Source organism: Gorilla gorilla, chromosome 13 (genome assembly GCF_029281585.2).
Source record: "Gorilla gorilla gorilla isolate KB3781 chromosome 13, NHGRI_mGorGor1-v2.1_pri, whole genome shotgun sequence".
Classification (NCBI taxonomy): Eukaryota; Metazoa; Chordata; class Mammalia; order Primates; family Hominidae; genus Gorilla; species Gorilla gorilla.
This window is the reverse complement of record NC_073237.2, coordinates 46,943,064-46,964,820: the sequence shown is the minus strand read 5'-3', so window position 1 is coordinate 46,964,820 and position 21,757 is coordinate 46,943,064. Positions and strand designations below refer to the sequence as shown.

The 21,757-nt window shown below is 35.1% G+C and overlaps 1 protein-coding gene across 11 annotated transcripts in view; it reads left to right on the top strand.

Moving 5' to 3' along the window:
- CNTLN (centlein) overlaps positions 1–16,431 on the top strand; it is a 365,528-nt gene extending 349,097 nt beyond the window's left edge. For 10 of the 11 annotated variants that reach the window (XM_031014894.3, XM_031014893.3, XM_063696349.1 and 7 more), the window contains one exon: positions 15,059–16,431. In XM_031014894.3, coding sequence (XP_030870754.3) covers positions 15,059–15,160 — 102 coding nt within the window. In that variant the 3' untranslated portion in view covers positions 15,161–16,431. Of the gene's footprint in view, positions 1–6,380; positions 7,198–15,058 lie in introns of those variants that run through there. The other variant, XM_063696346.1, reaches the window with a different exon arrangement.
- The last annotated feature ends 5,326 nt before the right edge of the window (positions 16,432–21,757 follow it).

The window sequence follows — 21,757 nt, the reverse complement described above, 5'->3', positions numbered from 1 at the left end:
TTATTACTGTGTCTTCCCGCATTCTCTACAATATTTTCTACTGAGACCTCGAGCAGCTTGTTAGTGGGAAGTAAATATTGATTTGGCATCCTGTCAATGCAGAAAGAATGAAAAAATTTCCACCAGAGGCCCCTCAAACATTTTCCTATCGACATTTTCTGGGCCGAGTGGAAAGCTGCATAGAGGATGACAAGGCCAAGACGAGTTGAAATCCCTGAGGGGTCTATTGAGACTGCCGCTGTGACCTGTGTGATACTTTTTCTTCCCTTTCAAGTATTTTTTTAATACACATATAGTCTGCTGGGATGCGCCCCTCTTGTAAGTGATCAAGGGCAGTTTATTGGCAGGTGAGAGCCCTGCTTTTCTAGTCATAGCCAGCTTTTGTTTTGACATCACTGACAGCATGTAATGTATTCTAAAACTTTTTCATTATAGTTCTTTTGGCTTAACCTAATTGTTTATTTTTTAAATGGACTGGAATAAGTAAAAGCCAAAACATATTTGTCAAAGTACCCCAAAAATTGTCCTGTGATTTTTGGAAAGTCATTGTAAATGTTTCTGTGTAAAGATTAAAAATAGAAACTGATACTAAATGCAATTATTTTACATTTATATTAACAAGTATCAGTTTCCGTGCTTTTAGTAAAGTCGAGAATAAGTAAATTGTATATAAACAATTCATGTTAGTATCAGTTTGATATATTTTTGAAACATTGTCTGGAATCACTTTAATAACAATAGGTGATTAAAAATCATTTGCTTAAAGTTGTTTAAGTGTAGATGTGCAGGTGCTAGACAAAGCCTTTTACACTGACTACTTGCTTTTGAGAACAGAGGCCATTTCTTAATCATGCGGTGCTCCCAGAACCTAGCTCAGTGGCTGACACACCAAAGAATTCAATAATGATTGTAATGAGGTTTTTCTTTTCAACTTGAAAATGATAAAAATAAACTTTTTAATGAATTTTTTAAATGTTCACTTTGTAAATATGGCCTGTATTTATTTGAATTAGAAATTTTATCATAATTATGACTATAAAAATAATAAATCTGTACGTGTAAAGCTTCGTTAAATTTTACTAAAACTGTACTGACACTGGACCTGAGTTTTTTTGGTTAACACGTGGAGAGGTATATACATACATTCTGCATTAGCTGAATGTATGCTTATTCTGTCCAGTGAGTATAAAAAAATTCTGTTGAAAATGGCATCAGACTGCTTAATACTGCAGCTTGATATAGTGCCTTTTTGTGCCACTGAGCCTGGACTCTGGAATATAATTGCCAGGCAGTATTGATTTAATTGCCCAGGTTTATTTGTGGACTCCTAATTATTGACTGGAGGTAAATTTAATGGAGCAGCCTTTATGAACACTGGGAAACCGCTGCTGTTGCTGTTGTACATAATGAACTGCATCATGTGCCTTTAGATCATTTTTCAAGCTAATTTTATTCCACTGTGACAGTATGATAACATTTAAAAAGTCAAAGACTTTTTATTTTTATTACCGACATAGGTGGTTTTGCTGATGTCTTTGAATTTTGTGAGAGAAAAAATAGGTACTTCATTGGTTGCACTTGAATGTCGCTTTATAATTACACCCAAGAGAAAAATCTATAAAATAGAAAACACCTTTTTTTTTTTTAGCCTACTTTTCTTCTCTCTCAATCCAAGCAATTATATTTGTCCTGAATTTTAGAAAAGGTTTTCTTTGCCCACCAGCCTTTTTTTAGAGTCTGAGTTACACTCACAGGATTGTATGGGCAAAAGTGTAAATATGTTCATTCATATATTTTGTTTAGTTTATGGCTTATTGCTCATTGGATATGAGCTTACATCATCTTCACATTGTGGAATAACTGAAGACATTTTCTGAAAATTACTAATTAGTCCAATATTGATTTTTTTATTCAAATATTTTGATAAAATTATTGGAAAACCTCTCTTTTATGTCCTCTCTGTGTGTTGGGTGCTGTATGTGATCAAATCCTGAGATTATCAGGGTGAATCTGGCCCTGTGATTTTGTCTTTTGTTTGATTGGGCCACAGAATTGCTTTCTGTTAAAAAAAATAATTTTTTTTCTGCTTTTGTTTGATACAATGTCGTATTGATAAAATATTCACCACAAAATAAAAAGCTATTCTTCCATGTGGTAATGTGGAACTAATAATATGATACCTACTGCTGTTGTTAGCTACAAGTGCATGAGAACTAAAAGGTCTAAAATTTTATCTTATGTATATTTGATACAGAACCCAGATATATGCCATTATTTCAAGTAGTTGTGATGCTATTGGTAATTTTTTATATTTGACATTTATCTGCACCTTGTCTTTGTCCCCAGAGATTTCTAGTAATAAGAACCACACTGAAAAAATCTTACTAAGTCTACTTTTATCTTTCTATGGCATAGCTGTCTTTAATTTCTTTGAACATTTTTAATCTGTATAAATCTCTCTTTTCACATTGATATATTTTTAAAAACTTATAATTTATGGCAGAGACAAACAAGCAAATTGATAATTAAAGTAGGATGGGAGAAACCACCAAAATTACTTTGTCTATAGTTTAGGGAGTGGGAGAAAAGATAGAAATAGGAAAAGTAGGCTGGGACCAAATTATAAAAGCTTTTGAGCAGGGTGGGGATGTAATCAGAGTTGTGCTTTAGAAAGATGCTGAAGACCAACATTGTAGGATGGTTGGAGAGAGGAGACTGGGAGCAAAAAGGTGTTCTAGGTAAGGGGCAGTGAGAGTCTGGATGTGGCCTGGCCATAGTATTAGAAAGGCTGGAGACGGATTGTGATCTACATTATAATGAGTGAATAGATAGCAGTAATGAGATTAGATGAAAGGGGTCTGGGTGGAAACCAAAAGATGGGTGAGTTTAATATACTACATGAGGAGAGAAAGATAATGATATCTTTGGAGGTTTAGGGAACAAAAGAGGTAAGGCAGTTTTAGTTAAACAAAAGAAGTAAAGCCAGGCATAAAATGTTACATACTTTATGATTCCATTCATACAAAATGTAAAAATAGGCAAATTTATAGACAGTATGTTTGTGGTTGCCAGAGGCTGGGGGGATATAGAGAGTGACTGCTTACGGATAGAATTTCTCTGAGGATGATGAAAATGCTCTGGAATTACTAGTGATGGCTGCACAATTTTGCGAATGTACTAAAAACCAATGATTTATATACTTTAAAATGGTGAGTTTTGCTATGTGAATTTTAATCTCCACTTAAAACAGTTAACTCCTTGATAATAGAAAATATTACAAAAAGAAAAAAAGAATACATTTAAAAGTAAATTTAATAAATTGCTTATTTCACATGTGTTGTGCCCCCCACCAACAGCAGAGATTTCTTTAAATGCAATTGAACTTGAATTCTGTCTAGTGGCTGTAAATATGAGTAAATGATATAAATATTTTTATTTCAAACTCAATAGTTTCTTTTCAGTTGGCACATAAGGAGATGTCCTACCTTTATATTCTAATTGGTCTTACCTGTTCACATATCCAAACAAGGAGTCAGTTTTTTAAACTTTGCCCAGTAAAAGACAGTGTTTATCTGTTCTGCCCATTCTGATCCCCCAAATTAAAATTATAATAAAGGTCATTTTTAGGCCTTTATGATACCCAAAACAGTCCTTTGTACTTGTGACTTTATAAAGGCAATGAAAATAATTAGTGGAAATTAAGCTGAGCCTCTGCTCTGGAATCATTAAAAAATATATATATGAGTACCTTCTACATGCCAGGTATTATTTCAGATTTGGAGAATATGGCAGTGAATAAAAGAGATAAAAATTCACTACTGTTATAGAATTTACACTTCTGGGGATGGAGGACAATAAATAGTTAAAATGTATAAACTATGAAATTTACTAGGTAGTTAACTTGAGTAGAATTATGGGTAGATATATTAAAATATGTATATATGTATAAAACAAATAATACATAGTTATAACCAGAGTGTGGGTCTTTACTAATATTTCTATAAATACCCTTAGACATGAATGGCTAGAAAATGTGTCCTTGATTTATGGTGTGTTGCTTTATTCTTTGTTATTTGCTAATCCTTTTTTAGGTTTCATTTTGTCCATTTTAGTCCACTTTGTATAGATCATTTTCTTCTATTGGAACTGTATAAAAAATTCTGTCTTTTTGCCTTCAGTTTTTGAGAATTTAAAGTACAGACTTTGATCAGTGGCTTTTCTTTACCTTTAAATATCTCTGTTCCTATTAGTTGCTTCAGATCTTGCAAATGCTGAAATTTAAAACGGCTAACTTTCACCAGTGTCCTCTCTGCAAAATATGCTTACCTTCTGTAGAATGCCTTGCAGTGTGGCAGTGGGAAGGGTTTTATAAATCTCCCTGGCTTTTGTAAATAGAATATACTACTAGCCTGAAGGTTAACTGAAAGTTTCTCCTTGCAACTCTGAAGCCATTTACTCTGTGGTTATTTCCTGTGTTGCACTTATAACAAATGCATTCAGAAACTGACATACTCACACACTCACTCTGTCTCATCCGTGTAAGCCTACACACTCAGTAACCCATACAGAATTAATCCTCACATTTAGATGAAGTAGCAAGAGTTTAAAATTGTCTACTCAGAGCCTTGCTGTTTTTTTTTTAATTTAACAAAGTAAGCCTACTTTCGTATCACTAGAATGTGATTACAGTTAAAAGGATCCTTTTAATAAAATAATTAAATTTATTTGAATCTACAATATCAGTTTTTTCTTGTAATTCCTTTTTCTTTCTTTCTTTCTTATTTCATTGTTTTCTTCGTGTAGTTTTATCTCCTCTAATATATATTCTTGTGCTATAAGAAAACAAAGAAGTTTGTAACCAGTATTCTAAAATTAAGTCTCAACCAAATATAAAAGGATTTCTGCCTGGAAGTTCTTTATTAACAGCTAATTCAATTGCTGTATATATTTGAAGTTAGCAGTACTATTTATTCAACAAACTTTTATCGAGTGCTGATAGTATGTAAAAGTGCTAGTCAGCATGGGAAACAAATGGGACAATTCATGTCTTTAAAAAGCTTAAACTCTAAAGTAGGAAATTAATAAGTGTTAGGATGCAGAGAAAATTGTACACTTGTATGTTGCTAATGATAATGTAAAAGGGTGCTGTTATTGTGGAAAACGCTATGGCAGTTCCTCCACACATTAAGCATAGAGTTACCATATTATCCAGTAATTCTGCCTTGGGGTATATCTCCAAAAGAATTGGAAGCAGGAACTCAAACAGATATTTGTACACCAATGCTCATAACAGCGTTGTTGACAATAGCCAAATGATGGAAATGATCCAAATGCCCACTGATGAATGAATGGATAAACAAAATGTGGTTTATGCATACAGTTTGTTATTCAGCCTTAAAAAGGCATGAAGTACTGAAACATGCTACAATATGGATGAACCTTGAAGACATTATGCTAAGTGAAATAAGTCAAACACAAAAGGACAAATACCCTGATTCCACTTATTTGAGATTAGTTAAGTTCATAGAGACAGAAAGTAGAATGGTGGTTGTCAAGGGCTGGTGGAACGAGGGGAATGGGGAGTTACTGTTTAATATATGTGGAATTTCAGTTTGGAAAGATGAAAAAATCCTAGAGATAGAGGTGGTGATGGTTACACAACAACATGAATGTAATTAATGCCACTGAGTAAGTGACTTAAAAATGATTCAAATGATAAAATGTTTATCATTTCTATAACATAAAACAATTTTTTAAAAATCTAAAGTAGGATTTATAGTCAATATATGTGGGGACACAGGTAATATTCATTTCCATTATGATTTCCAAAATATTGGGAGGCTCTTATTAATATAAGAGCCAAGTTAGTATAGTCAAATATAGTATGGAACAGTTTTGCCTTCTAGATAGACAAGTTCCTTGAGAGCACAGTGAGTAATCTTTTACCTCCTATACCATGCTAAGGGAAAACAAAAACTCAGTAAATTGTGCCCTAAAAATATGGATTACCCAGAGAAGCATTAAAATGACTCCTATTCTTGCACCTTGAAAAGCCCATCTTATGTCACCTCATTCTGTTTTTTTTAACTTTCGAGGGATATTAGCAAGAACATTTTTCATCTAGATTTAGAACTAGATTTTTCCTTGGCTGCAGAAAATAGAACAAGATACGTGAAGCACAATGGGTAATAAAATCAAAACTCCATACTTAAAATGTTTGCATTGGAAAATATCTAAGCCAACCACTCTTCCAGAGCATGAGCTCTGCCTTGTGGAATAATAGGAAACTCAGTAACTGCTGAAGAAATCCATGTTCAGCACGTGAGTGCCTGAGATTCATTCAGTTTCTCCTTATATTGACCAGAACTCTCTCCACACAGTAAACTTACAATGGCTTATAGTCAGAAGACCTGGGGTTGCGTTCTGTCTCACGCTAGCATGAGAAGAAGTTAGCTCAAGGCAAGTAACTAAAGCGTCTTTAATTCAATATCTTCAACTATAAGATAGAAAAAATACCACCTGACAGATTTGGAATGATAAAATAATGCATGCCAAAATGCATTGTCCCTTGTAAAAGTGTTTTGTCACCCTTAAAAAGGATAATAACCGTTTGAGGCCTGGGGAAAATACATGGAAAATAACTCCAACTTAGTATGCTAGTGATTTCTTATGTTTAATTATTTTTAATTTATTTTAAAAGCATATCTGTTTGCTAGATTTGCTACTAGTCTCCCCAGAAGATGCCTAACCCATTGCCTACTACAGAGTAAATACAGTCATCACTGCATGAGGACTTTTTGGCCAATGACAGACCACACTATACAATGGTGTCCCCATAAGATGATAATGAAGCTGAAAATTTTTTTTAAATTAACTTTTATTTTAGGTTCAGGACTACATGTGCAGGTTGTTATATAGGTAAACTCATGTCGTGGGGGTTTGTTGTATAGATTATTTCATCAACCAGGTACTAAGCCTAGTAGCCAATAGTTATTTTTTTCTGATCCTGTCCCTCCTCCCACCCTCTACCGTCAAATAGGCCCCAGGGTCTCTTGTTCCCCTTCTTTGTGTCCATATGTTCTCATCATTTAGCTCCCACTTATAAGCGAGAATAGGCAATATTTGGTTTTCTTTTCCTGCATTAGTTTGCTAAGGATATAATGGAGCTGAAAAATTCTTATCCACAAGTGACACTGTAACCATCCTAAGGTTGTAGCACAACACATTACTCTTGTTTGTGGTAATGCTGGTGTAAACAAACCTGCTGTGCTGCCACCCATAGAAAAGTATAGCGTATACAATTATGTACCGCACATAATACTCAATAATGATAATAAATGTCTGTTACTAGTTTATGTATTTACTATACCATACTTTTTTTTTTTTTTTTTTTTTTTGGTCACAGAGTCTCACTCTGTCTCCCAGGCTGGAGTGCAATGGCGCAATCATGGCTCACCAAAACCTCCACCTGCCAGACTCAAGCAGTTCTGCCTCAGCCTCCTGAGTAGCTGGGACTACAGGTGCGTGCCACCATGCCCAGCTAATTTTTTTTATCTTTTGCAGAGATTGGGTTTTGCCATGTTGCCCAGGCTGGTCTCCAACTCCTGAGCTCAGGTGATCTGCCTGCCTCAGCCTCTCAAAGTGCTGGGATTACAGATGTGAGCCGCTGTGCCCAGTCTACTATGCTATGCATTTTATCATTATTTTAGAGTGTACTCTTATACTTATTAAAAAAAAAAAAACTTAACTGTAAAACAGCCTAAGGCAGGTCCTTCAGGAGGTATTCCAGAAGAAGGCATTGTTAACATAGGAGGTGACAGCTCCGTTTGTGTTATTGTCCCTGAAGACCTTCCAGTGGGACAAGATGTGGAGGTGGAAGACAGGGATAGTGATGGCCCTGACCCTATGTAGGCCCAGGGTAATGTGTGTGTTTGTGTTTTATTCTTTAATTAAAACGTTTAAAAATAAAGAAATATAAAATTATTTATATCCTTACAGAATAAGGATATAAAAATGTTTTTATACAGCTGTACAGTATGTTTATGTTTTAAGCTAAGTGTTCTTACATGAGTCAAAAATTAAAGCTTACAAAGTAAAGTTACAGTAAGCTAAGGTTAATTTATTATTGAAGAAAGAAAAAGGTTTTTTAATACATTTAATGAAGCTTAAGTATACAGTGTTTATAAAATCTACAGTAGTGTACAGTAATGTCGTAGGTCTTCACATTTACTCACCACTCACTCACTGACTCGCCCAGAGCAACTTCCAGTCCCACAGGCTCCATTCATGGTAAGTGTCCTATTCAGGGGTACCATTTTATAAAGTCTTCTATGCCATATTTTTACTACACCTTTCCTATGTTTAGATATACTAATACTTATGATTGTATTACATTTGCCTACAATATGTAGTACAGTAATATGCAGTAACAGGTTTCTAGCCTAGGAGCAATAGGCCATAGCATATTGCCTAGGTGTGTAACAGGCTATATCATCTAGGTTTGGACAACGACAAAATTGCCTAACAATGTATTTCTCAAAATGCATCCCTATTGCTAAGTGATGCATAACTGTATTTGTTGAGTGCTTTCATTGAGGAGGTATAATTCACTATCCACATTCATCCAGATTCTGGAGCAACATATTTAAATCAACATTGAGCGACACAGTGATGAACAAGAGACTGAATAATTCAGTTCTCTTTTGAATCCTTCCCCATCCCTTTATTTTTCCTATCTGTACTATTAAGTGTTCTCTTAGTCATATCAGGCTGTTATCACAGAATACCATCGACTGGGAAACATTTATTTTTCACATTTCTGGGGTCTGAGAAGTCCAGGATCAGGCATTAGCCATAGGAGCATTCTTCCTGTTTTGTAGATCGTGGTCTTCTCATTGTATTCTCACATAGCAGAGAGAGCAAGGGAGCGAGTAAGCTCTCCTATCTCTTTTTATAAGGCTACTAATCCCATTCAGGATGCTTCCATTCTCATGACCTAATTACCTCCCGAAGCCCTTATCTCTTAATACCATCACATTGCGGTTTAGGATTTCAACATACAAATTTTGGGGGAACACAAGCATTTAGTTAATAACAAGGGTCTACCTGCTAAATACTTTTTATATCAGTTAAGCTTTCTTTTCCTGAAGTCGGAGTTTGTATCCATGTGATAAACATTGGTATTCACACCTAGTCCTATTGAGCCCCCAAATTATTTCTTTAATATCTACATTAAAAGGGACTCCTTGTTAACAGTGGACTGTAGACTCTTAAAGCATTATCTCTAGCGTGTATATCTCACCTAGTCGTGAAGGAGCATACAAGGAATGGACATATCCCCTTCAAGTATATATACTACACAGTTCCTGGCATTTGAGAACGAAGTCAGTCATATTAGGATAGTCCGAATACCAGTATTAAGATGTGTTTGTCATTATGTGTGCTGGCTTTGTGAGAAGACAACTGGGACTTCAAAAAGGTCTTGCAGGGGGTTGGAGAAGGTGGGGTAAAGTAATGTGTCAGGCTTTGTGTAAGACCAATGTCCAAACAATTCATAGGGGTCCAAACTGATGTCCAAGGGAGCTTAGGGAATTCAATTCCTTTTTGTGCTGGTATCATTGCCCAAAGCATTATCTTAAAGGTGAAGGCACAGCAGTAGTCTCTGATCTATGAGAATACTGGTCATCAGTTAGGGAAAAGTGACTTGATAGGAGTGGAAAATGAGGGAAGGGAAGAAACTCCCAGCTGCTGAGGAGCCAGTGACAAGGGGTTAGCTCTATTTAGGCAAGTTTTGGGGACGAGAATTATAGTGTCACACAGGAACCAGACAAGAAGCCTAATCACAGCCTAGAGATGCTTCTGGATTTGAAGGAAAGTCTATGGCTAACTTAAATTTCTCTTCTATCTTACATAACTTACCATAGCCCTAAAGAACTTGCTGGCAGTTCATTTTACTAAATCCTGAAGTAAGTTATCAAGCATCTCCCCCAACCCCAAGGACTTTATAAATAGAATAGATCACCCATTTGCTTTAAGTGTTACAGAAGCACTCCTTGAAGCTTTTTTCTTCATTCTGTCTTACAACTTCTAGAATAAGGTTCAAAATTAAAGAGAAAAAAGCTATAGCCTTCAACAGAGTTTGAAAGCAGCAGGCACAGCCTTCTCTGTCCATTTTTAGCAGAACTCCAAGAGTTCTTTTTTTCTATTATGATATGCAGCAGAAATAGAAACAACCATTTAGCAGATGTGACTCAAAATTCAGTGCCAAATTTAAATTATAAATACATTGTTCTTTTTGATAGCATTCTTGATTATTTTAACAAGTTCAGTCTTTAACTACAAGATAATAGAGTGGATGCTAACCACTCAGATTTGTGTGTGTGCTTGTATGTATATATATGTATGTAAATAAATGCATATACCAAATGTTGCACCTTTAATTTTATAATAAACGACATTATCGTATCTTACTAAGGTCTCATTAAGTCATATTTTAAGAGCAGTTATAATTCATAAAATTTTATTTTCTTCACTTTCAATATGACTCTGGATAAAAGTCACATTTTATCTTACAAGAAGTATCTTTTTGGTCATAGTCTTCAAACAGAAAACAAGAATAAAAATGGCCAAACTGTTAATTTTATCCTTTATACTTAAAAGTTATCCTTATTTCCATTTTTTCTTTCAATGCAAAAGAATTTCAATTTTATATTAAGAGTATATTCCCACTAGTGCTGATGTAATAAGTTATTTTTATGTTTTGCAATCATTTAAACTCTGCTATGTTTCTAAGATAGTTCTCAAGCATCTGCAGTCATCATTTATATCATTTATATGTCACCTCTAAAGGAAGCCACAATTTGTAAGTGTGAGTAATAAATTTAAGATTGTGATAGTTGCATACCAGTTCCTAAAGGTAAACTTCTGTAGGTATTTATATGTCAGAGAAGCTAAAAATCTGTGTGAAGTCAGGGGAGATCCCTCCAGTAATGGAAATCACTCTTTGCAACAGGAGCAGCCAGAATGACTGGGAAGATCTGCCTTAAGACTACCTATAGACCGAGGCAAACTTTGCCAGATATCCCCGTTAAATTTCTATGCCAAGAAATTTCACTCAGTATGACATCTTCACCTGTCCATTTTTCTGTTTATGCTAAAGCGTTCAAGCATGTCTAACTCTGTGCTGATATGCCCAGGAGTATCATTTCTCCTTCTTTATCCAAGAGAGAAAAAGAAATCATGCAGGCTCTCTGGACTTTGTAATCCCTGGCAAATACCATCTGAGATGAAACCCACAGCAGCATAATGTTGGTTTGTTGTTTCAGGTGTATTTGATAGGGTGCAAGATCTTTGCTGTGGTCAGTCAGATTGCCACTTCTATCCAACTCTAAAATCCTATTAGTAAAAGGGCAGCTATGCCTGTCTGTATGTCTCCCTCAGAAATTTCTAAGGGAGACATAGCCCCTTCCAGAATGCATATAAAGATCATATAATTAACTATAAACTCCTTGTATGAAATAAATATGCATTTAATCTGGACTTCAAAGTAGAAGGTTTGGGTCTCTTGTTCTTAGTGTTTTTAAAACATTTTGCACTTAAAAAATATGGCAAACAAATAAGCAGACCATGTGAATTTTTAAAGTGCTTTCCAAGGCGTGTTGTATTTTAAGTACAGTGTCAGTCCTAACTCTAACCAACCTAGAGCTACATGCTGAGAATTGATGTTCATGTGGTACTGTAAGATTTTGAAGAGCTTTCTTGAATCACTGAAGATTAAATTATGTTCCATCTGACTTTCAAGTTAACTATAATTTATGCTGTTTAAGAGTTAGCGTGTTATAAGTAATAACTCTCAATTAACCAAAATAGCCAGTTAACTTGAAAATTCCACTCTTAGCCATTTTTATAAACAAAATCTTTTGGTAATACATTCTAGACTAAGCAGAATTGTTTTGTGTACAATCTATGAAAAATGTTTGCTAAATAAATGAATAGTATAAACTTGGTAAGAGAGGTTATTTTTAAAACCAAAGTTGTTAGTGCATTCATTATTTGAATACATATTGAATCTTTTCCATAAACCAAGAACTATTTGTAAAGCAGGAAGGGACAGCTACTTAAATTTTTTTAAATTGACAGTTACTTTAAATTGTTGCATTTATTTGAAAACATAAGTAGATTTTACAAAATGTTGTTTTGTAGTTCTGACTTTTTCTTAGTCTTCTTCTAAATTTGTTTCAATTATTAACTATTTTGTCATATTTTCTGTTATAAAATTACCTTAATTATGACTGAGCCTTATGTATTTAAAAAATAATTTTTGGAAGACCTCTTTGAAAGCTGAATTTACAGTTAGCAATAAACCGTAAGGTATAAACAGCAAGTAGAGTGAGCACTGGGTTTAGAGGAAAATATTGTCAATTGGTTCATAGAAAGGGAAAATAGAAAAATTGAATTAAAATAAAAATTTTAAATCTCACACTAGTAAGATATATGAAATTTTGTCTAAAGTTATGTAATGACAAATAATATGATTCTTATGAGCGATTATAGACAAATAGTTTCCTGCAAGGGCAGTAGATGTACACATACTCTGCATTTTGATTTAAGGACTGACTCCTTTTTGAAATCCAAAATGTGTTAGCCTCTATAAAAAGCTTAAAGGAAGCTTATAATCTAATAAAACAGGGTTGGCATACAGTGTGTTTAACTCTGAGGCTTTGAGTTTTATTGGGAGCCAGGGCAAGAGAATAAAGGGAGTTGGTAATAAATTCGTAAATGGACTTCCCATTCCACACTGGAGGCTTTCTGGAAGAGTTATTTGAGCTTGACTTTTTAAAGGTAATGTCCATGTTGAAAATTGTTCAGATTACAAGATAATAAGAGTAGATTTAGATTTAAATTTAAAAATGAAATTTGCAAACAATATGATTAATGCCAACACATTGTGGACTGGTGAAAGGTCTGTGACATTATTACACAGGAAATGATAATACAACCAGCATGTTCCCCAAGCTGTGTTTCGTGGGCCACTATTTCAGCCTGGTAAATAGACCATGAGAACAGGATGGACAAGTGAATTTAGAAATAGGATATTATATTGCCCTCTTGGAGAGACCAGTGCCTGTTAGCCTTTTAAAGACTCTTAAGAGGTAGAAGTTCAGTTTGTTTCCCAAATGTATTTGATTAGAGAACAATTTTAGAAAATGAAACACTTCTGCCTTGTTTCCACCAGTAAGGGATGGGAAATTACTCCCTTCTTGTATCTTCCTTTTAGATAGGAATGCATGTAGTACTGCGTGACATCATTTAAATGAAAGTTGCCCAGTAGTCTTGTCATTTTTTTGTGCATTTCTTTCACACCTAAAATTAATGCTCTCAAGGTTTAAATTTTTATTTGTAAAACTGGCATCTTTGTCCAATGTGACTCTTTTTTTACATCCAAGAAAAGCAATTTGTCAAAATTAAAACGTACTGCTTTTATCATTATCCTCCATAAGAGAACTGATCATATTCTTTTTTCTTATTTCTAAGATATGCTTTTCCCACTTCTTCACATTCCTGAAATTGGGATGCATATGCAATATGAGTGTGTTTGATGTGGTAGGTTTTTCCCCCTAGAAAAGCTATTTTAAAGTCAATGTATATGTCTTCTATTCATCTGTATCTTAAAACTGAAGAAATGTGCTCTTTTGGTATCTTATACTCTCTTTAGTGGTAAGTTTCAAGTAAGACAAATATGTGAAGCTCCTGGGTTTCTAGGGAACAGACACAGACTCAGGCTACCTTAAGGAGAAGGCAGATTACTGTAAACATAAGAAGGGACTTAAACTAGAATGCTCTTTGGGTCTGAGGCAGTTTTCTGGATCAGCTGTGGTCTCTATTTCTCTTTCATGGCTAATGTGGTCTATTTGTTTTTGCTTGCCTGCTCTTTAGTTCTACTACCACAGCTAGTCTTTTCTCTTTTCTCCAGTCCAAATTTAGCAAAGAGCCATTCTGATTGGTTTAATTATAGACACCTTAGCGGAGCATAGCTGAGGACCCAGACAAAGGCCGTTAGGCCATCTTGGGTCAGATGCCGACAGTGATGCTGTCAGTTGTCCATCCTAGCACAAAAATGGGCCTGATGCTACTGCCCTGCAGGGAAGGGGGCTGGGCATGCTAAGCATTCCCATTAATATATTCAGAGAAACAGAAGTAGTCTATCCCTGGTTGATCTAAAGGACAAGTCTATGAAATGACTTAACAAACTTCCTAATTATGACAGACCTCTTATGTGAGGCTATGTAGCTGAGAATAAGGATAAGAGAAATTTCCAGGATTCAGAAGTAACTGGGGCTGCATTTCAGATTGTCTTTTACTTACCACCTGTAACTGTATAACTGTATTGGATGAGTTGGAGTTCTACAGGCAACTCAGTGAAGCAGAGGGAACAATAAAACTTGACCAGAAAAGTTATATAAATTACGAAATTTAAAAATGTAGTCTACATTTCATAAACTCAGCAGTTTGCAACATGTGTATTACACTTTGATATGCCAAACAAGTTTTCTATAACAACTTAATCAATGGGTATACTTTTGCCATTTTTTCCTCTGAAGTTTTTACTCTACAATTCTTGAGATGTTCGGCTCTAACGCAGACATGTGGATTGATGGTTCTCTCTCATTCTTTTATGAGTGATGAACACACAGTACTACTTCTGTGGGCCCGTGTGCCCTAGAGATGACTGTAACCTGCTATTGATCAGCTGATTGAAGATAAATGGCTTAGCTGCTTGTATTGCAGATTACATCATTAACATGGTCAGTAAACCATGAATTGTTCAATAAGGCGTTTATCTTTTTTCATTTTACTTCTGCTCTTTTATCATTTTTATTAGAAAAGACAAAATTACCCACACTAACCAGCAAGATCAGTAGAAAAGAGATCCAGTAGGGTACCATTATGGCTGCAAAGTTGCAGACATCTAACTTCTAATGGTTTAATGATATTTAGTATGTTTTTGAGCTGAAGAAAATATAGAGTTTTAATAATCTTTTTTGTGTTTCTTTTACAGCTTCCTTTTGCCTCATATTTACTAGAAGCAGTACTGGAAAAAATAAATGAAAAAAAGAAACTAGTTGAAGGATATTTCACAATTATGAAAGATATTAGATGATATTAAAATGGAGAGCTTTATTGCAAATGTGAAAACTTTTTATGTGGTGTGATTGGAATACATGCATTGCAATCCTGACACAGTATCTGCTCCAACTATCAATAATCAGGTTCAATACCAAAATAAGAAGTCTCTGAAAATAATTAATTGCTGAACAAGTGAAACTAATTAAGTACATAGCCATTTAAAAGGAAATAGTGTAGCATTTGATGGTCGAATACAAATATTGCCACAAATCAGTGCAAACTTAAAAATGATTTTCCTTCTAGTGCATTAAAAGAAACTGAGCAGGCTTGGTACACACAAATTGGCCTGAGCATAAGAAGAAAAAGTATCAACTGAGGATTTAATGTTTTACGTTTCATGAAGAAACTAGACTTTTTACATAAAACTGCTATAGATGGCCATAAGTGGTCCAGGGAGCAACAGATTTGTAGTATGAGCAAATATAAAATGAAGCATCATAACCTGAGCATTTATTGAAATAAATTGTGTGGTCCAATTGAATCTGTTCTCATTGATGTGCTGGTTTATGTAGGAGATACTGTGTATTTCTACAACTCTTTGGCAAAAACAAAAACATTTTCTTCTTCTCTCTCTTAACTTCACAATACTATACGTTGTGTAGTCATATAAATTTGCAGGGGACCACAAACCCAATGTACAAAATTAGGCTCTATTTAACAGAACTACTGCTGTGGTCAACTAATTAAAGTTACATTCTTAACCATGATGTCATCCTTATTTAGATTCCTGAACATTCCCACCTCATTTCAGCTCTTCACCGTGTTCCTGCCATACCCTTTTTGGTTCCTCTAATTCACCAAACTGGTGCCTGCCTCCCACATTTGCCCTTGGTCTTCTCTCTTTCTAGAATACTCTGCACTCAACTTTCCTCATGGCTGGCTCCTTGTCATCATTCAGGTCCACCTTCCCCGGTCCCTCAGAGACACATTCTCTGACCAGCTTACTATTTTATTTCCTCATAGCACAAAATTATCTATCTGTTCATGTATTTGTTTTCTTGTTTATTTTCTTCTTTTCCCTCTTTAGTATGTAGGTCCCATGAGATTAAGGCAAGGGTTGGCAGATTATAGCCTGCAGGGCGAATCTGGCCTGCCACCTGTTTTATATGGCCCACAAGCTAAGAATGGCTTTTGCCTTATTAAATGGTTTTTAAAAAATCAAAAGGAGAATAATATTTTGTAGCATGTGAAAATTATATAAAATTCAAATTTTGGTGTCTGTTAATAAAGTTTTATTGGAACACAGTGGTGCTTATTCATTTCTGTACTGTTTATGGCTGCTTTCACACTACATGAGTGTAGTTGAATAGTAGTTAATGGAAGAGACTGTGCTTCTCTCCTGCTTGGAATGCTATGGATAACAATGACACAGTTACAACTTGACAGAATTTTAGGTGACACAAATACTGCCTTACTGCAATTAAAAAAAAATACCAGTACACACTTTTCATGTCAAAACAGGAAAAGAAGAAAGAAATGACCATCAAATGTCACACACTTAAGGCACAATGAAGTGCGGATTTTGTTACTGAATTGGATGGCAAAGCATTGTGTTTATTATGCGATGACACTATATACCCAAAGAATGCAATTAAAACATTACCATACTAAGCATTCCTCACAATATTCCCAACTCACAGGAAAGCACGAGTAATAAAAAATTACAAAACTTAAAATGTAATACCTCATTACGGCAGAATTTTGTTACAAAGATAAAAATGAGACTGCTAGTATGACCTTGATACCAAGACTAAACAAAGTGTACAAAAAAAGAAAATATGGTAGACTGAGAAATGGCCCCTGAAGATGTTCACTCCTTAGTCCCCGAAGCCTGCGAATGTGTTACTTTATATGTCAAAAGGAAATTTGCAAATATGATTAAGTCAAGGATCTTGAATGGGAAGATTATCTTGGATTACCGATGTGAGCCTGATGAAACCACAAGTGCTCTTATGAGAGGGAGGCAGGAAGAGTCAGAGAGAGAGAATAATGTTACCAGAGAGGTAGAAAGAGAAATTTGAAGATGCCACAGTACTGGCTTAAAATATAGAGGAAAGGGCCATGAGCCAAAGGATGTGGATGGCCCTTGGAGACCAGAAAAGGCAAGGAGACAGATTCTTCCTGGAGCCTTGGGAAAAGCTCAGTCCTGTCAGCACCTTGACTTTACCCCAGTGAAACTGATTTTGGACATCTAGAACTGTAAGATAATACATTTTATCTAATTTAAGCCACTAAGTTTGTGGTACTTTGTGACTGCAACAATAGAAAACAAATAGAATTTGCCAGAAATCTGTTTAGAAGTTTTACATCTATGTTCATGAGGGATATTGGTCAAAAGATACACAGTCAAGGCTGGTTCAATATTCAGAAATCAATCAGTGTAAACCACCATATTAACAGGCTAAAAATACCCCACAATCATAAAATTTGATATAGAAAAAGCATGTGACAAAAATTGGCACTCATTTATTTTAAAAAAACTCAGAAAACTATAAATAGGAACTTCTCAATTTGATAAGACCATCTTTTAAAAGCCTACAGCTAACATTGTATGTAATGATGAAGACCAAACACTTCCCCCTATAATCAGGAAGAAGGCAAAGATTTCAACTCTCCCCACTCGCTCTCAACATAACGTGGGAAATTCTAGCCAGCCTAATAAGGCAAGAAAAGGAAATAAAAGGCATCCAGATTGGAAAGGAAAAAGAAAAATAGCCACTCAAAACAAAAACAAAAAACTTTGCAGAATTAATGAGTCCAGCAACATCTCAAGATACAAAATCAACATGGAAAAATTGTGTTTCTATACACTAGTAAGCTAGTAAAAAAATGTGGAAAATGAAATTAAAAATACAATACAATTTACAATTTCCCAAAAAGAGAAATACTTAGGTATAAAACCTGCAAAACATGCATAGTACTTGTGTATGAAAATTATAAAACACTAGCGAAAGAAATGAAAAAGATCTAATAAATTAGGAGACAGTAAGACCATGGGTTAGGATACTTATGTTAAAGATGCCAGCTGTCTCCAAATTTATACGGAGATTTAACACAATTCCTACCAACATCACAGCAAGAGATTTAGGAAATAGAGAACATTTTTCTAAAATGTATATGGGAACTCAGAAACTAGAATAGCTTTTAAGTAAAACTAAGAGCATAATAGTGGGAGACATCACTTTACCCAGTTTCAAGGTGTATTAAATAGCTACACTAATCAGGAGTGTGTGGTGCTGGCAGGTAGAGGGCTGGACAAATAAATCAATGAAAAAGAATAGAGAACCAAGAAATACACCTAAGCAAATATGCCCAACTGATTTGAGGCAAAGGTTCGAAAGCAATTCAATAGAGGCATAATCACCTTTTTGACAAATGGTCCTGAAGTAGTTGGGAATCTTGGGTTAAAAAAAAAAATCTTGACCTAAACCTCACACATCACACATTCAGACATAAATTACATCAAAATGGGTCAACACTTAAATGTAAAATGTAGAATATAACATGAGAGAAAATCTTCAGGACCTCAGATTTGGTGAAGAATTTCTAGCCATGACACCAGAAGCATGATGCAAAAAATAAAAATTGATAAGTTTTACTTCATCAAAATTAAAAACTTTCGCCCTGGGAACAGACAAGCTACAGACTGGGAGAAAACATTTGCAAATCACTGACAAAGGATTCATATCTAAAATAAACAATTCTCAAAACTCAACAGTAAACAACAACAAGGCAGTCCTCTGTGAGTAACATTTATTTATATCCTGCGAAATTATGAAATAAGCTTGGGGCTATGGCTGCTATAAGTGAAAGTTGTCATGTTTATGTGTGTTTCAGAATATGGGACAGCGGAAAGAGTGAATTTCATTCTCAACGCTAGCCCTTACTCATCTATTGAAAGCTTTGCCTATTTTAATTTCTTCTCCAAATTATGCAGGATTCTTCCCAGTAGCAAAAATGACCTTTGGATTTAGAGGGTCGAAAGTGAAAATTACTATAATAAATTTGTAGCCACAATGAGAGAAGCTTAATGTTCTCAAATAACTGTAAAAACAAACAAAATGTACCAGACAACATTTGAGAGAGCCTTTTATTGGCCTATGTTCAGAAGAGTTCATGAGATATATGGGCAGAAGGGTTGCTATTTTTTTCCTCTTAAAAAATTTTTAATTGATACATAATTTTACATATGTATGGGGTAAAATAGAATGTTTCAATGCATGCGTACATTGGGTAATAATTAAATCAGGGTAATTATATCTGTCACCTCAAACATTTATTACTTATTTGTCATAAGAACATTCAAAATCCTGTCTTTATTTTATTTTAGATTCGGGGGTACGCGTGTAGGTTTGCTAAATGAATACATTGCATGATTCTGAGCTTTGAGTTTCTAATAATCTCATCACCCAAGTAGCAAACAGTACCTGATACATAGTTTTTCAACCCTTTCTCCCTCCTTTTCCCCACTTTTGGAATCCCCAGTGCTTATTGTTTCCATCTTTGTATTTGTGTGTACCCAATGTTTATCTCCCACTTTTAAATGCGAACATGAGGTATTTTGTTTTCTGTTTCTGTATTTATTTGCTTAGGTCAATGACTTCCAGCTCCATTCCCACTGTTGCACAGGATATGCTTTTGTTCTTTTTTATGGCTGCATAGTATTCCATGGTGTATATATCTTCCACATTTTCTTTATCCAATCCACCATGGATAGGCACTTTGGTTGATTCCATATCCTTGCTATTGTGAAGAATGCTGCTATGAACATACAAATGCAGATATCATTTTAATAGAATGATTTACTTTCCTTTGCATATATAACTACTAATTGGGTTACTGGGTCAAATAGTAATTCTGTTTTTAGTTCGAAGAGTTGCTATTTCTAATTCCTACATTCCCATGCACGTAACTGCCTTTGGTATTAACACAAATTTATATAAGTGGCTTAATATAGTGGATAAAAATGACTTTTTTGTTGCCTGTGACATGAAATCTTTCATCAAAAAGATGATTTTTTTAAAAAGCCTCTTGACTTTTAATTTTTAAATACACAGACATATTTGATTAGAAATTTTTTTCTGCTCACCAAGGAATGGTAGACACTACAAACACTTCTGCGCATAGTCCAATCCTCAGTTTCCTTCTTTCTTCAGCAGACACAGTCTACAAAACCAGAGTTTTGACATCAGCTCCTTCCAACACTTTTTGCCACATTCAACTTTCCTTTCACCTAGGAAATGATCATTAGGGATAATTTAAAAGAAGGTGGTGCCCCCGCCTTCTGTACTCTTAAATTTTGTGTTAGAGAAAATGTTGCTCTTTGTTAATGCTGACCCTAGCACGAAGGCCTCAGAGTCACCCAGAGAGAAGTGCTAGAGACTTCCCTGGGTTCATGCTCCACCCTGTAGGTCAGAATTGTTTTAGCATACAACCCTCTCTGTTCTTCCTTAGTGCACTAATCGTGACACTCTCCTCATGAATTCAGTGATGGACCCAAGCCAGAAAAAGAAAAGCATAGTCAAGACATTTTTATTTTCCAGATTTTTCTTTATTTTTATATGACATTTTATTTCAAGATAATTTAACATTCACAAGAAGTTGCAAAAGTAGTAAGCAGAGTTTTTGAATACGCTTCACCCAGATTCCCCAAATGGTAACATCTTTCATAACCACAGTACACTGTCCAAACCAGGAAGATGGCATTGGTACAATATTTTTAACTCAAATATAGACCATAGATGGATTTAAGTTTTTACATTCACTTCGTTGGAGTGTTTTTAGGACATTTTGTCACATGTATAGATTATACAAGCATTACCACAATTGAGATACAGAACTGTTCCATCAGCACAAAGACTATTCCTCATGTTACCCCTTAGTACTCACACCCTCCCTTTAACTCTAATCCCTGGCAGCCACTGACCTGTTCATCATCACTATAATTTTGTCACTGAGAGTGTTATATAAATGGAATTATGGAATGTATAGCCTTTTGACATTGGCTTCTTTCAGAGAGCATAATGTCCTTGAAATCCGTCTAAATCATTGTATATATCAATAGCCCACTTAATTGCTGAGTAGCATCTCATTATATGGATATACCACAATTGGTTTATTCATTTACCTGTCAAAGGACACGTGCTATTACACACCACTCTTGATGGTCAGGGACTAGGAAAGAATATGATTGAAAAATTGGTTACAATGAAATCTGGAGAAGAGGTTTTTAGATGGACCTCTCTGAATGAGCAAATAATGTGAAGATATTTACATCGCATGTCATGCTCACCAAAGGGTGACCTCAGCGAGGAGGATTTTAATAATCAAATTGATAGGATAGGATAACCTGCTCTGTAGATGCACGTCAGCTTCTTTCTCCAACCACCCCTGTCTTTGCCCAATGGGCTCCCGAGCAAAGTGGCCATGGTGGCAGGGATAGAAGTTATGGCATGTGCTCAGAAGCAGGAATTTTCACTCCCCAAGGCTGACCTGGCTATGGCCACTACTGACTGCCCAATCTTTCAATAGCACAGATCAACACTCAGCCCTTGATATGGCACCATTTCCT